The sequence below is a fragment of the Haemaphysalis longicornis genome, unplaced genomic scaffold, assembly GCF_048455015.1.
Source record: "Haemaphysalis longicornis isolate Haplotype H1 unplaced genomic scaffold, Haemaphysalis longicornis Haplotype H1 scaffold_2, whole genome shotgun sequence".
In the NCBI taxonomy this organism is placed as follows: domain Eukaryota; kingdom Metazoa; phylum Arthropoda; class Arachnida; order Ixodida; family Ixodidae; genus Haemaphysalis; species Haemaphysalis longicornis.
The window spans coordinates 176,732,999-176,748,978 of record NW_027526295.1 but is presented as its reverse complement, the minus strand read 5'-3'; the positions used below and the strand labels follow the sequence as shown (position 1 = coordinate 176,748,978).

General features: G+C 47.5%; 1 protein-coding gene across 1 annotated transcript in view; it reads left to right on the top strand.

The window, feature by feature from the left end:
• The window catches only part of LOC144169514 (solute carrier organic anion transporter family member 74D-like), a 62,698-nt gene that overhangs the window by 38,891 nt on the left and 7,827 nt on the right, over positions 1-15,980 (top strand). The window contains exons 5-7 of the mRNA XM_077698716.1: positions 6,384-6,585; positions 7,345-7,477; positions 13,193-13,413. Of these exons, the coding sequence (XP_077554842.1) occupies positions 6,384-6,585; positions 7,345-7,477; positions 13,193-13,413 (556 nt within the window). The remainder of the gene's footprint in view (positions 1-6,383; positions 6,586-7,344; positions 7,478-13,192; positions 13,414-15,980) is intronic.

Genomic DNA, 15,980 nt, shown 5'->3' with positions numbered 1-15,980 from the left:
GACTTTATGTTTACTTGAGGAAGCACAGCACGATTGTTTAGTTTGCGGCTCTTCAGAAAAAGAATGTAAGGCAACAAATAGTTATACTTCTACCCAATGTCCTAGAGGCAACACAAAAGACATAAGTCACTCTTTTGACTTCATTTTGCCTTCCGTACATACATAAGCAACAGCATTACGGCACACAGAAAAAGAATTAAGACAGCAAATTCAAGTTATATCTTCCACCCTTTGTCCTAGAGGCAACACAGGGGAAACAGGCCAAAGTCTTTTGACTTCATTTTGCCTTGAGTACACACATGGGCAATAGCATTGCGGAACTCAGAAAGAGAAGAAAGCAAGTCAGTTTTAAAGTTTTATACTTCTCATCCGAAATAAAATCTCGTATACAAATTTAAACTTTGTCTTTACCATAGTACATATAAAGGTAAAACATCATGGCTGTTTATCCGGCAGTCTATAAAAAGTACACAGCCTGCTTATGTCCTAAAGGTAACACAAAGGAAAAGTCAAAAGAAAGGCCACACAGTCAACATGCAGGAGACACAAAGTAAACAGAAAGGAAAAGTTCATTTTCATAAGGGTGTTGCGAGTAATGGCGTTATTAATGACGAGAGTGTGAACGTAATCATTTATTCATCAGCACCTGTTTGTGTTATCGTTGTACCTGACGGCCACAATCACTGCCTTGTGATCGCTAAAGTGCACGGTCAAAGGGTCTTTGAGAAGCATACGCGCGTCACAGTTTCGCGTAAAGACCAGATCAATGCAACTCCCGTGAATGGTAGTGGGGCACGTGTCGAAGCCAGCAGAGAGACAATGCATAGAGTGCCTGGTCTGCATGTACTCGACCAGCCACTCGCCACTCTTCTTGCGCACGTCAACGTTGAAGTCGCCAAGCAAGACTATGGGGTCAGAGGGTTTGGAGCGCACGCGCACACTTTCCATAGCCGCGTCCAGCTGCGCGGCAACGGCGTCTTGAGCGAGGTTGCGCGCGAGGTGCACGGTCACCACAAAGACTCCGTCTCCGGTGTAGGCGAGGCACACACCAGGTACGACCTGAACGGCTCCAGACGAGGGTTGTCGTCACAGACCGCGAGATGGCGTCACCGTTCTCATCACCTCCTCTTCCAAACTCGTTCCAAAGAACCCGAAGCGCGTTCAAACGACTAGACTCCTTCTTGATGTTCCCGAGCGCGTAACGCGTTCGGCATTACGCGCTGTTCGCTTCGCAGACTTGTCTTCTTCTTCTCCAACCGATGATGTTGACGTGGAAGCAACTGCAGTGACGTCACCGCCAGGGAGAGGCGTAATGCTCACGTTGCATTGTGTGAACCCCAGACTAAGAAATGCATTCGCATTTACGACGACGACGACGACGACGAAGGCAGAACTACGAGGCGCGCGCTCACGTGCGCTCGCGCTGGAGGAATGCAGGCGCACGCCGGCCAACGGAGCAAGACAACCCCCGGCTAATAAATGCATTCGCATTTAAAAGGGAATGGCCATGCGACCCACCAGCTCATTTCCCGCAACAGAACCTATGATGTCATTCGAGCCAGCTCTGCGATTGGCGGAGGCCGACACAAGCAGACGCAAATTAGGTAGAGCTTACAAACTAGCCGAACGAGCGATTTGCGCTTAAATTTAGGGCACATTCTTTACAAAGCAATAAGAATGATGGGACAAGCAGTGGAAGTTACGAAAGCACATGTAAAGATAGAAGTACTGATGCGTACTGCTGTTCGTACTGCGCACAGCATGCTTGGTTTAGCTGCACATCACTACGGGGCTTGGGGTTGTCTCAGACGACACTGGCCGACTGACGCAAGCAACGGTGTCTTACGTGACCACATTTGTCGAGCGAGCACTGTTTCAGGGAACGAATATTTTCTCCCAGAACAAAAACAAGCCCGGTTTAAATACGGGCAAAAACAAACCACACGCATGTCACGGTATGGTGGCGCAATCAACACCGCTGTACAGGGTGGAGACAACCTTTGAACGGTCCCGTGCCGCCGCAATTGGGCCAACGTGCTCAACGCGATGTTCTTTTCGTTTCCCACGAGACCTAGCAACGCGAAACAGACAATATGATTCAAACTTCTTCAGTAAACCGCGTTGCGGCAATAATTTTAGCGCGGTTTTGACACAATGACTTGCTTCGGCGGTGAGCGAGTGACCCAAAATGGCGGCGCCAGCGTATCATAGAGTTAGTAGCATATACGTGTCTCTACCCTGTACGGCGGATGCGTGAATGAATGTCATGGAGGAAAGAATGAAGGTATTCTAGGCTGCAGAGCGGTCGGTTCCTGTGATGTCATTGCAGACCCCGAAAACAAACGATTTAGCGGGAAAATCAAAAATTTAACCTAAATTGTTTAATTTCTCAGTGAATAAAGCATCGTTTGTATCCGGACAAGCGCTGGGGCCACTATAAAACACGAAATCTTTCGAATAAAACCAACTTGCATTTTCTCTTCATGGCTCCTTTAAACATAATCAGTTGAGCATTGGCACCTATGTACACAACTGCGGCGAAATACCGCACATCTTTCAGTAGAAATACACCGCAGAAACACAGCGGGGCAGTAAGCCCGCACTGCTTACTGCCAATACCTCGCAGAGCGGCAACCTTTCATGAAAGTATTGACACACTGGACCTGCATTCTTATTTATTTATTTATTTATTTAGTTAGTTAGTTATTTGTTTCTTTACTTGTTTATTTAAAGTTTAGTGCGGTCATGGGGGATGATGCGAGAGTGACTGTGTTACATGACACGACAGAAGCCACGTGGCACACAATCCCAATCCCATAAGTGCCCCCTCCCCCAAATATAACCAAAACAAACGCAAACCAAGGTATTGGTGCGACTAGAAACCTTCAAAGGATAAAAGATAAATGCAGCCTATCCAGCTAACAAAATAATGGAGCTTATAACAGACTGCATTACACATTACAGCAGGAAGACACCAAGAAGCCTGAACAACCGCAACAACAACAAAAAACGTTGAGTGTACCTTTTATTTTTGGTGATGCTTTTCGGCGGTATCTAATGTTTCCACCAGGGCAGTCCTTTCAGGTGTCTAGTGTTTTTGATAACGTAAACATTCTATTCCGCACTTATCCGTGTTACAGTGTACTAGAAGGTAGGGTGTGTCGTGCGGTGGGAAAACCAATGGAGAGCGAGGGGCCCTTTTGCGACGAAAACATTGTGTGGAGCGCAGGCGTTCCCCAAAGAACACCTGTCAGTGAGCGCCACCTATAAGTTTTTAAATCAAACTAGACAGTTATTTGACTGGTTTTATAAAACCTTCTATAATTAAATAATGAAAGACTATTAAAAGCTATAAATAAGGATTAATTTAACAAAAACTTGCACTCTCCGGGAATTCATTCAAAGGGACCATATGTTCCGCTGCATTAGGAATTTGCAGCCACGCTTTGACCCCTTTCACTAACCTACATCTATACAGTAAAACCTGAATGAAACCAACTCTGTGACACATGTAATTTACTTTGTTACAGTGAAATTTCGCTATACGGAGATTCCTCGCTTATTTTTATATCAAACTAGACAGTTATTTGACGGGTTTATAAAACTTTCTATAATTAAATAATGGAAGAATATTTAGAGCTATGAATACGGATTAATTTAACAAACAAAATTTTTGAAACCAACTGGTAAGCAGCGTCCGCCAGAGGCGCTGCTTACAGCAGTAGTTCCTCAGCAGAAATTTTCATCGCAAAAGGACCCCCCCTCCCCTAATCGGCGTCGAACGACACACCTCTCTATTCTAGTACAATCAATTGATGTTACAGTGTACTTAATCCGTGTTTACATATCCTGGGTGGCTGGCTTTCTGGCCTGTTTTGGTGACCTGCCTGTAAAGAGTGCACCACCGCTCGACCTGTATTATGTTGGTGGACTAAGCGACACGGCGGCATGGATGCGAATCGTGGGAATCCTCCTCGGACTACAACACTTCTCTGCAAAGATCCAGGGATCCTTATTTGTGGATGCCTGTAAAAAAATGGCGAGTAGTTCTCCCAAGTCGAAAAATGCTTACTATAGTGTGTTCTGCCGGCAATTTTCTCCCTCGTATTAATCTTAATTTTGTCACCCGCCTCAATCTCCCCTCGAGTACTTAGGTTTTACTTCTCAACGGAAGCGACAGCTGGCGCCCGCCCCTAGCTGTTATTGAAATTGCTAGGGTACCGTGAAAACCCATCATGGTATACAGTCGGTACGCGGTCAGCCCCACATCGTGTGCACGGAACCAGTTCTGGTCTTATTGCGCACACGCAGTGGTCCCGGGCGATTACAAGGGAATGCAACTAGGCCTGTTGTATGGTCTTCCTAACTATCTCTAAGATACAGCAAAATTGTTCTGCGCTTCTGCAGTGTTTTTTTTTTAGCGTAAGCTTTATTTGGCGACTTCTCCAAGAAATCTGTACGTTCGCCCGCCCGCACACGTGACATGCGGGGGAGGATATCTGACACGAGGTTTAATACTAGTCCCTATACAGCGCCTTCCAATAAAAGACTCCATAGGTCCTTGGCTCTAAAGCGTCCAAGGCGTAATTACGTAGAGATGCACATGCGGAGATGAGCTACTCGAATTATTGCTTGCGGACTATCTGTCAATTCCTACCCTGGAGCATGGCCGCCCGATGGAAACAAGGTCCGGCCTGCCGAATCGCGCTTCGGCAAATGGGCGACAGCGGGACTGCGGAGTTTTCCGTTGCGGCCGCTACTTTCGGCGGGGGCGCCCCACATCGGTGACGGCTCACCGGGCTCCCGTTTCGGAGCGCCCGCGAAGTTGCCGGGGATCATTGCGCATGAAAGCGGCTTCAACTAACATCCTGTCTCGCATACATGTAAATTAATACTGTTACCAGTGACAAGAAAGATGACTCTCCAATCTCTAAAAACGTGATCTTATTAGAACCGGTTAATAAATGGTAATCGTGGTTTAAGACGGCTGTGGGGACGCAGCCGCTTCAGCAGCCGTTCAGCAGCCACAAAGTGTTTGGGAAAACGGCTTTGCAGCCTGTTGCAATGCGAATTTGCTTTAAAATTCTTTTAGTAGTATGCTCTGAAATGAAACTATGACTGCCTGCATTTATTACGCTAAATTAATAGGCATCTTTAAGCGCGATTTCAAAACAGACGTATTTTAATCTTGACAACGTAGTTTGAGTTGCCTAGGGGCTCAAGCTGTCTCACCGTGCATGTTATTACGGCTCAGAAATCCAAATATTATGGCTCAACCATTGTATTTACAAAAAAAAAAAAAGAAACGTTGCTTTGTGGCACGACCTTCTCGACGGGCACAAAACCAGAGCGGGGTGGAAAACCAGACACTGTGTTTTGTTTAAAGTGACGACGAGAGGCTTGCGATGTTCGATGCTGAAATTGAAGATACGAAACACAAAAACCATGGCTCGGACGGAGTGTCCCCCCCCCCCCAAAAAAAACACGAAACAATTGTCGTGACACTAAAGACAACGGTCACTATAGTATACTTACATTCTCAGTATGGTCATGCGAGTATAAAACTTCCACATAATATTTCATTTGCTCACATCCCCCCCCCCTCCCCCCGCCCCACACACACACAAATAAAATACCGAAGTTAAAGAAGTTAACCCGCCGCGGTGGCTCAGTGGCTATGGCGTTGTGCTGCTGATCCCAAGGACCTTGTTTCCATCGAGCGGCCGTGCCTAGAGTTTCTACATATATTTCTCTAAAGAATCTTCAACTACATTTTCAGCGTTGACATTGTTTAGTCCTAGGGTGCAGGTTGGCGTAATAATCTGGCACAACATTTTAGCGCCAGAGCTGTTTAAGCGTGAGCTTGGTCCGGTGGCGATCTCAAAAAGCTGCCAAGAAAAAATACCGAGCGCAAGAGAGCGTGCGCCTCGGGACGAGCGCTCGGCGTCGTCCAACCCGACCTTCGCGAACACTCTCCCCAGCGTTCGTGGCAGAATCTGCCGCGTGCTCTTCTACTCGCCAGTTCACGTGCGCTCCCGCCGGAAGTGGGGAGCACGGAACAGCTCGCGCTACAGACGCCGAGTTCGCGAAGCCGGTTGCCGCCCGTTCCAGCGCCTGCTGACGCAGTCCGCTTTGGGAGAGTTGTGAAAGCCTGAGGACATTAAACGATCCGGGCCTGCCAGTTATGAAGAGCTTTCAGCGGCAAATCCGGAAATACATGAGTTGCCACAGCCGGGTCCCCGACGAAGGGAGAGGTGCCGGCAGCTCCGCTCTTTCTCCAGCCTTGCACCACTACTGGAAGCTCCACATTTTTCTTTTCTCTGGCAAAAAACGAAAGTGGCCACCTTTGAAGCGCTTCCTTTGCTGTGGCCTTCTTTCCGCAGGTCCCGTGCTGATGGTGACAAACGTGCTAGGCCTGGGCATCGGTGGCCTGGCGCTTCACACGTTCAGACCGCGGCCGCGGTTGGTGACCCTGTACACGACGCTGTGCGATCTCCTCAAGCTGGGCTGCTTTGTGGCCTGTGCCTTCATCGGGTGCCAAGCCATACGGCTGGCCGGCACTGTCGACACCGTCGTTGGCCGCGGGTAATGAAAACGGTAATCGCCGCCCTGTGCGCACCGTATAATGGCCCATGCCAGCGCCAAGGTTCTCTTCGACTCCTCATGGCCGTAATTAATATTGCTTTAACGATTTTCGGATTTCAACAACAAATAAGAGCCGTCAGCTTGGAATATAATGCCATGATTCTGCAGAAGTATCCCTCTGTAATATTTATGTTACATTAATGTTTCCCCTAGCGCGTTGTCTGTCGTGTGCGTGTGAGTGCGCGCGTGCATGAGTGTGTGTGTGTGTGTGTGTGTGTGTGTGTGTGTGTGTGTGTGTGTGTGTGTGTGTGTGTGTGCGTGTGCGTGTGTGTGTGCGTGTGTGTGTGTGTGTGGGCGTGCGTGTGTGCGTGTGGGCGTGCGTGCGTGCGTGCGTGCGTGTGCGAGCGCGCGTCTCGCCCTGTGTGTGGGGGGGTGGGGGGGTTATCATTGAAGCTCGCAACATTTTCATTTTACGATATCATTGTGGTGCAGCTGTAAGGGCTGTAATTTGCGCTACGGCCAATATGGATAAATGTAATGCAGAACTGTACTGGAAGGCTGTGTCAGTAATAAGTGGCCGCATAGCAATTGGGATAGGCGCATGTGGTTTGTTAGTCGACAGTTTTGGCAGTACCACCGCTGGAGTCATATACGTGTGCATTACCGGGAAAGTTGGTAGCAAGATTAATATCGTGGGTTGCCATTACCAAAACCCGCGCGTTGTGACTGTGTTTCCGTTTCCACATATCCTCTCTTCAGGTCATCGATACAGTTGCCGTGCAGTGAGACATGCAACTGCACCACGATGTCATTCCAACCTGTGTGCGACCCTGTCAACGGCACCGTCTTCTTCTCACCGTGCCACGCGGGCTGCAGGAGACTGTCAGCAACGGTGAGCTCTCATGTTTTCACAAAGAAAGACCCCCTAAGCTTTGCTTGATGAAAATTTTGTTCGTACTTCCTAGAAAATAAGGCGTGCCCTCTTCTTTACGCTTTAGTAAACTGGTGGCATAAACACAACTGTTGCTCTCCGGGAGTTGATGTTGAAGCACTTTGTGCATCTTCGTCAAAAAATCGCACCTGGGTTATGAAGCGTCAAGGGAAGGAGGGTAGTTTTCGTTTAAAGCGGCCATGAAGACAAAATGCAAGTTTGGTTCATTCAAAAGATTGCCTCGTTAGAATCATGCTGCAAACACTTTTACCGTAAACTTAGCTCAAATAAGCTGTATAATTAGAACTAAAGGAATTGCCATGCGACCCACTAGCTCATTTCCCGCAACAGAACCTATGTTGTCATTCCACCCAGCTGTGCGATTGGCGGAGGCCGGAAGAAGCAAACGCAAACTAAGTAGAACTTATTAGCTTATCGAACGAGCTATTTGCGCCTAAATTTAAGGCATATTCTTTTTACATCAGCAAAAATGGTGGGACAAACAGTGGAAGTTACGAAAGCACACGTAAACATAGAAGTACCGATGCGTCACAGAGGCAAAAATACTCAGGAGAGGCCCCTAGCATCTCTAGAGTGTACTACACTGTAGCATCTCAACGCATTGCTAAAAGTGTGGAAGAAGTGACGTCATTTTTGTAGGGCCCATAGACAGAGTTGCCTAGGTTTTTACGGCTTCGGCGGTTAAATCTGGCCACGGACGATTTGCCGGCAAAAGCCTCCCCGCTCAGCGTTGGTGAGAGCCACAGTTGGTGCTTTGCTTGCTGTGGGTTTCTTGATTGTGAAGCGAAGCGAAATTCTTCGCAGCTGAGGCGTAGCGCACACCGCCACAGAACAGGGAGGATTTTTAGAGAAGCAAAGGTCTAGCTTTGCCTGTAGTGCCAGAAAAAGCGTAGTGGCGGCGTCGAGAACTACCCAGTATGCCCGCTTGATGGCGCTGTAAACACGGCTTTGTAAACATGGCGGACGCTTTTTGCACAGGCCGCTTGAGCTCCTTAATAACATGGCTGCCCTCGCACGGCGGCCGCCGGCTCGCTGCTCCACGGCCGGACTCGACCAGACTCGACTCTCCTCCCGCACGCGAAAGGAGCGTCGAGTCCGGCCGTGGCTGCTCCGCTGGTTCCTGGCTGGCACGCTGGCCGCGTGCTTACTTGCGCCGCGCTAGTGAAGTGATGTTACGCCAGGTGACCAGATGGCCTCGACTGGCACAGACCACAGTGAGCAGCAAGTGAGAACAAATCGTTTATTGACATCCGCAAGTTTACAGAGGCCAGGACATCATTTCATTTCGATCGCTGCAATTGTACGTCACTTTCGTGACAACATTTTTTTTTGCCATAACAACTCGTTCACTTGCGCTAAGATTTCGAACGAAGGGCACAAATGAGGTATTGACGGCGACAACGGCTTCGTTTGCACAGTCTTTCTAGCGGAGTGCTTAACACTCACCTTCTGTTGGAAGAATCAAATATTCTGGCCTCGACAGCTGTCTTCCGATGCGGAATTTCCCACATTTGTCACTCCACAAGCACTCAATTCCCGTGTTTTGCCAGTCCTCTCAACAACTGATGGACGCAAAAGCACATAACAGCAATAACAGTCACGAAAACAGTGCTCCGCGCACATAGAAACGGTGGGCCGTTGCACCGGTTTCAATTTGAATTGGCGGCTTTGTGGTTGCGAATTCAGAAACGAGGTGGTGCACCAGTCAGCTGTTCGTAAAAAGTTGCGTACATTTTTGCTCAACAGATGTTTGATGCGGAACTTGTTAATAATATCTTTAAATAACACATTGTAAGCGAACTGTGTGGGCTTTTTGAGTCACGGAATGAATGTTTTGTATTCTATACCAAAAGTAACCTTTCGCTTGCGCCGTCTGGTGGACTTGATGGTCGAAAAGTGCCCTGTAGGTTGGTCACGTGGGGCGTCGATTTTTACGCCGCCTATAGGGAAACCAGGGAACGTCCAAGCTTGAGACTCTCAAGCTTGGACGTTCCCTGGTTTCCCTATAGGCGGCGTAAAAATCGACGCCCCACGTGACCAACCTACAGGGCACTTTTCGACCATCAAGTCCACCAGACGGCGCAAGCGAAAGGTTACTTTTGGTATAGAATACAAAACATTCATTCCGTGACTCAAAAAGTTGAGAGGCCTGACACCGCCGTGCTGTACGGACCCAAACACTTCTCCCGTCGTATGCGTTCCCTTTCGCGAGCCGCCCGTACCGCGAAGCTGTTATCAAACCGGAAACAGCAGAGGAGAATGGGGAAGAGTGCTGGGCTCAGTGGGCTCATGTCATGGCGGGCGCGGCTTCACATATGTGACGTCAGGGCCTCTCATAACCTTTTGTTTTCTCCATGCGATGCGTAGTGCTGTTGGCACTGCGCGCACTCTCGTTTAGATACACAGCACTGCGGGGCTTTTGGGTTGTCTCAGACGACACCGGCCGATTGACGCAAGCGAAGGTGTCTTACGTGACCATGTTTTTCCAGCGAGCACCATGTTTCACGAAACGATTATTTTCGCCATGATCAAAAACAAGCCACGTTTAAATACGGTCACAAAAAAAAAAAAAAAAAAAAAACCAAAGGCAGAAAACGGCTTGCCGCGGTGGGGTGGCGCCATCTAGGTCGTCTAACAGTAAGCAAGTCTCCGCTCCCATGGCCTCCGCGATCGGCGACCGCCGACCGGCGGCGCGCCGTTGCTCCGGCCGTCCCGTTCGGCGCTTCCCCCAGCAAAAACATGTAATTTGGCTAACTCCGCAACGCGACGCGAGGTGGCGGTGTTAGCCGATGGTTCGGCAGCTTGCACCGACTCCCCTGGCCGGCTTTGTGGGGACTGAGTTGCTACGTGTTTTCAAGGCCGGAATTCGCGTAACTGTGTTGCAGCTTTATTTTTGTTGAGCTGACAAACCGAACTACCGGGTCATGAAGTCCGCTTGCCTCAGAAGCTTTGAGGAACAGCACTGAAAAGTTAATCGCGCTGTGATTGCTGCGCTTGATCGGTGCAGGACATTTCCGTGCGGACATTCAGGTGGGCAGATATTTGGGTGCGAAAACTTCTCGGCTACAGAATTATCGGGTGCTTGCTTGTTGGAACAGCAGTTATATTTTTATTTCCGCATAGAGTGGGTTATTGACAGCAATCGAGCGCAGTGGTGGCATTTTTATATTGGCGCCGTGCCAGTTATTTTTAGAAGTTGAACATTTGTATATTTTTGCTTGATACCTCGTCCAAGGAACACCTGTTATGCAGCCTATTGATTATATTCTTACACACATGCCTTTTTTTAATTTACAAGATATCAATTTATATTCGCTTTTTGCGGCGTGCAACTCAGCTAACAATTAGCCGCCGTTGACGATGGTGTTATTCCTTCTTTATGCAGTTTTCTCCAAATGAAAGACACACTGTCACTATCTAAAGAAAGCAGCATTACAAGCATTCGGTTGTGCGCTGTCACACTAAAATGATTTTGCAAACACTGTTGTCGCCACCTTTTTTTTTCATACGCACAAGTCTCGCATATTTTCGTGTGGAAGAATGGGCCTCCCAAAACAGCTGCAGTGTGTACATGTCCAAAGCAAACATGAAACCTGTCATCATTGCTTTACACATGGATGGGCTTCGAAATCAGTAATTGAAAATTTAAATGTCTTTAGTCTTGGGTCCAAAATAGGGAAAATTGGGCTTGCCTGTGGTCATTGAAATACGTTTAAGAATACAATGAAATCGGGGTGCACCTGAGTTCAAGTTGTTTTATTTGTTGCGACTGAAATTGAAACTGTAACTTGCTTAACGCACATGTGTAGCGCTCGTCCCGTTTGTTCCTCACTCGTCCGTCGTCGTTTTTGCGCTGCAACCATTTTAACTATGTACCAACAAGCCCGACTGGTTCTCAATGGCCCATGTGTAGAACAGGTTGCCATATCTTTGAGGTTATCGCTCAACGTAATACTCTTTAAACGTGTTAATCCTAAAATATGACGGGTGCTTCCACCCAACATGCATTAATTCGAAGGCCAAATAAGAGCGCAGCCATCCGTCGTGCGTGTGATGCGATCACGCCCCGCGCTCTGCTGTACTGCATTGACCATGCAAATTATATAATGTACGTAAGCCTGGATAAGAAATACCTGAAAAATGATCACCTTTTAGCGAACCGAACGTTATTTAAGCAACATAAATTTTCCATTGGTAGTAGGGAATATTGTCCGTGTGTCGAAGGCGTCATGCGGCACATGTTAAAGAAGTCGCATAGCTGCAATCATAGATAAAATAAATTCATTATTATCAGGTTCTATGAGTCGCTTTGCATCCATAACATCATCTATGCTTTCTTTTTATTGCGATACGAAGCGCGAAAGTTGACGAAACGCCATTTCGAGAAGCGTTGTAGCATACCCGGCTTTCGTTTCAACCATCGGCTCCGCGCGCCGCGGTGCGGCGGAAAACGGTGAAACGGCCTCTTCGGAATTACGCTCTCTCCGGGCGATTGGAACGGCCGGAGCAACGGCGCGCTGCGATCGGCTGCCGGCGGCGCGCCGTTGCTCCGCCGGCAGCCGATCGCGGAGCAGTGCCGCTCCACACCAAGTTTAGCTGAAAGACCTTTTCTTATGATGTCATTGCAAACGTCGTTCAAACTATTCTAGGCACTATAGTTCAAACACACGTTTTGGCACGAGAATAAAAATTTTAGCTTGAATTCACTGACTTTGCAGTGAATAAAGCATCGTTTGCTTCCGTACAAGCGCTGGGGGTCACTGGAGATAAGTACTGTTCTGTTAATACTCAAGGAGCAAGGAGCAGATAGAGCGTGATCGCATCATAAGAAAACTATTTTTGCCACAAGTGCGACCTTCTTCAGGTCGACTTCAGTGTCCTTCTGACGACGGCGGGATTCACATAAATCCCCGCGGCGTTTCCCGCTTCCTCTGTTCGTGAAGTCTGGGTCAGAGGCCTCCCACTGCTCCTCGTTCTTAATTTGGAATAAAGCGGGGTGCTTTGTAAGAGTTTTACGGATTTTTCCTCGCAAGACCAAACCACACGCAATTGGTGAGCGTATTGATGACGTAAGAAGTAATTTTTGGTCCAAACATTTTGGGGATGTGTCGCGAAAAAAAAAAAAAAAACACGTACTATGTTAAGGACCCTGTTGCGGTAATCCAAGCATGGCTTTTTTCGCGCCCCCTTTCACAACCCATTCCAACCGTCTAATTCTTTGAAAAGAAGCATGTTGGATGTCTTATCGGGTGTGCCTACATGGCTCGTTGCCTTGACCGTTACGGAGAGTCGACCTTTGTAGTGTGATTTTCTAGAGTCTATCGCCTCCAGACGGAAATTATTTAATATACAGTTGAAATAACCTACAGTGTACCGTCACCGATTCTTTCGAGCCTATATAAACCGTATGTTAATCCTAGATAATCCTCAAAAGCAGCATTAGCATGCAAGCAAGTCGGCAAGCATGCTTGGTGTTAAGTGGCACTCATTCGGGCAGACTTGTTAAACAGGCTTTTACTCCTGTGCCTGCGCGAAGGAACGTAACTAGTTTCGAACTCTTATTTTTCTGGAGCAGCATAGTACGATGTTCGGCATGGCACGAATACACCGTATAGGGTGCTTTTTTAGAGGTGCTTCAATTTGCCCCCTTTGCAGGAATCCGGGCGGATGTCTTTCGATGACTGTTCGTGTCTACCTGGCCAACCCCCTATTTCCTGGCATCAGCAGCAGCATCAGCCGTTAGAGCAGGAAGCCCCGTACTTGGGCCTTTGTTCTGGGGACACGTGCCGCAACGTGGTAGCCTTCATCGCTTTGTCCTCACTGGTCGGATTCATCAGTCGTACCACGACCATAGGGCACACGGTTGTCGGGCTGAGGTACGTCAATGCTTTCATTCAGACAGTTGCATGACAAGGTTTGTTAGCCCAATGCAGCGTAATCAGGTTAGTTTTCATGCTGTAGCTGGCATTTCTAATTGACCTGATTTGTATTGAGAACTGTACTGTACTGTACTGTACTTTTGTGCTGCAATAGTTTTTGTACTATTTCACTAGTTTTGCACTTGTTTCGTAGCTAACTACATTTGTTTTGTAATCCTTCACGTCATGCTTCACTTCCTGCTCTTTGTGTAAGGTGGCCAGGGCCCTTTAAGCTGTTTCGGCAGCTTTTCTTTCTGGCATTCCTCCAACGTGGTTGTGAAATAAACTCAATTCAATTTCACGTCGACTGATAGCTCGGCTTTTGCGACTGCGTTCCCCGAAAACTGACCGTCCGAGTGCGCCATAGTCCTTGACGTCCCGTGGTTGGGTGAAGTTGAGTTGACATACGTTTACTTCAATCAATAAATAAATAAATCAATCAATCAATCAATCCATCAATCAATCAATCAATCAATCAATCAATCAATCAATCAATCAAACTTTTATTTATTCTTTACTCTTCGGCAAGAAGAAAGCAATGACTATACACGAAACGAGGCTGCGTACTTGTAGCTTGGTGAAACTCGCGTCCCCGCATACAGTTTTATTCTTTCGGGGTACAGCAACGTAACGCACATTCTGGGGCTGAAAAAAAAGCCAACTATAATACATGCCAAGACTCAATACCCACTAAAGTGGGAAGGGGGGGGGGGGCGAAATGCACAAAACGGGAATCATGGGCGAATAAGAACGCCACTCCAGTCTTGGAATGGGCCGCCGTTGAACTCCGCGGTGCTAGTGCGGGAGGCCTTGCAGACACGTAAAACTCTGGTCAATATTGGGACGGCGTTCTCACGCTATTATTTCATGAATTCACGTGCGTAGTGCAGGGAGTAACTTAAAACCTCATAGATGGCTTAGTAGAGTGGCGGCAAGTTGCTTCCAGCTGGACCTGTGAAAAACAATGATGTCACAAATAAGCAACGGCAAGATTGATGTTGCGCTAATGCCAGTTCGCAAATATTTCCGGTTGTTAGGCCACTCTTGCCAAGTGGTAAGGAACTTTATAGTAAAATAATTTTCGGGCAAGGCTTCGTCAAGTAATCTCTAAAGGAAACCTCGCACTGTAATGAAACAAAAAAATTGGCCGCGTATCTGCTCCTTTCGTTGCAAATGCCGTCAAAAGACTATAGTCTTTATCGGCTTTTGCGAAGTAAATGCCTCTCTTCGATTTCCCGCTCACCTCTCATGTTGTCCCTCTTGCGTCGCGCTCCTCCCAAGGTAAATACGCCAAATGTTTGCTTAAATCATTTTAAATTTCCCGCGTTCTACGGCTCCAAACCGGGTGTCTCGATGCGAACGCTGCCGTACGGTGAAGACGAGCGTTCATCGAGGCGCCCTACTTGAACGTTTATAGAACCGCGTTTCCCTACTCCACGTGCGTTGCAAGCAGAACGTGAAACCAATCTAGTGGAAGCTTGCGTAACTGTTGCCGGTGGATTTCTTAAAATGGCGCCAGAAGCTGTAGTGGCGCGGGCGACAGCAGGCGACGGCGGAGTGAATTCTTTTTTTGCAGTTGATGAAGTATTTAATATCGCAAAAGTCCAGCATGTTTGATTTTTTATAAAGGAACACTGCAAATATCCCTTCTGTATTGATTTGTTGTCTCATATTTGCGTAATGTCTGGTTCTTTTTCAACAATGTTGACAAGTATGAGCATTACACCGGACATAGACGGGTATTTTTAGCTCTGACTATATAAGACTATTGCGCAGGCATTGTTTTGCTTTGGCCGGGTGGCTGAATCGAGTCACTAACAGACAAACAGACGGACAGACAGAAAACGAGTGCAACGTCGTTTCGGGATGCAAGTACACTTATTTTGAGTGATGTAATTAATGAAAGTGGTCTAGAAGATGTTGGAGCGACTTTTAACAATGGGCCCGTGTTCTTTACACACTTCCAAGGCTAGCCACGCTAGACTGGACAGAGCGTATCTATCCTTAGAATGGATTCCAGATTGTCGAGAATACGAAGTTTGTCCGGTGACTTTCAGTGATCACTGCTTGGTTTTGTTTTGCATTGGCAGGAAAACAAAAAATAAGAATGCCTTTAGTTGGGAAGGGTGGAAACTAAATGGGAAGCTTTTAGAAGATGACGTGTTCGTAGCTAATACGCTTACGTTGCTAGAAAGTTTGAAAAATTAGGGCAGCTGCCATTGTGAAGGATGGGAACTCTTCAAACAGAGTGTAAAAATCAAAGCAATTGAAAGATCGAGCCTACTAAAACATGAGGCGACAAAGCAAGAAGCCTTATTGCGGGCAAACTTAGAAGCCTTGTTAGCCGAAGAATGCATGAAACCTGGCGAGTACAAAAGTGACATACGAACAGTAAAGCAAAAACTTGAAGCGATAGACACAGAGCGTTACCGTGGCGCGCTTGTAAGGGCAAGGGCTGAAAAGATAACTGCGGGCGAGATGCCGTCCAAACGAGCCTTAGGCCTTGAAAAATGGCATGCGCGGCG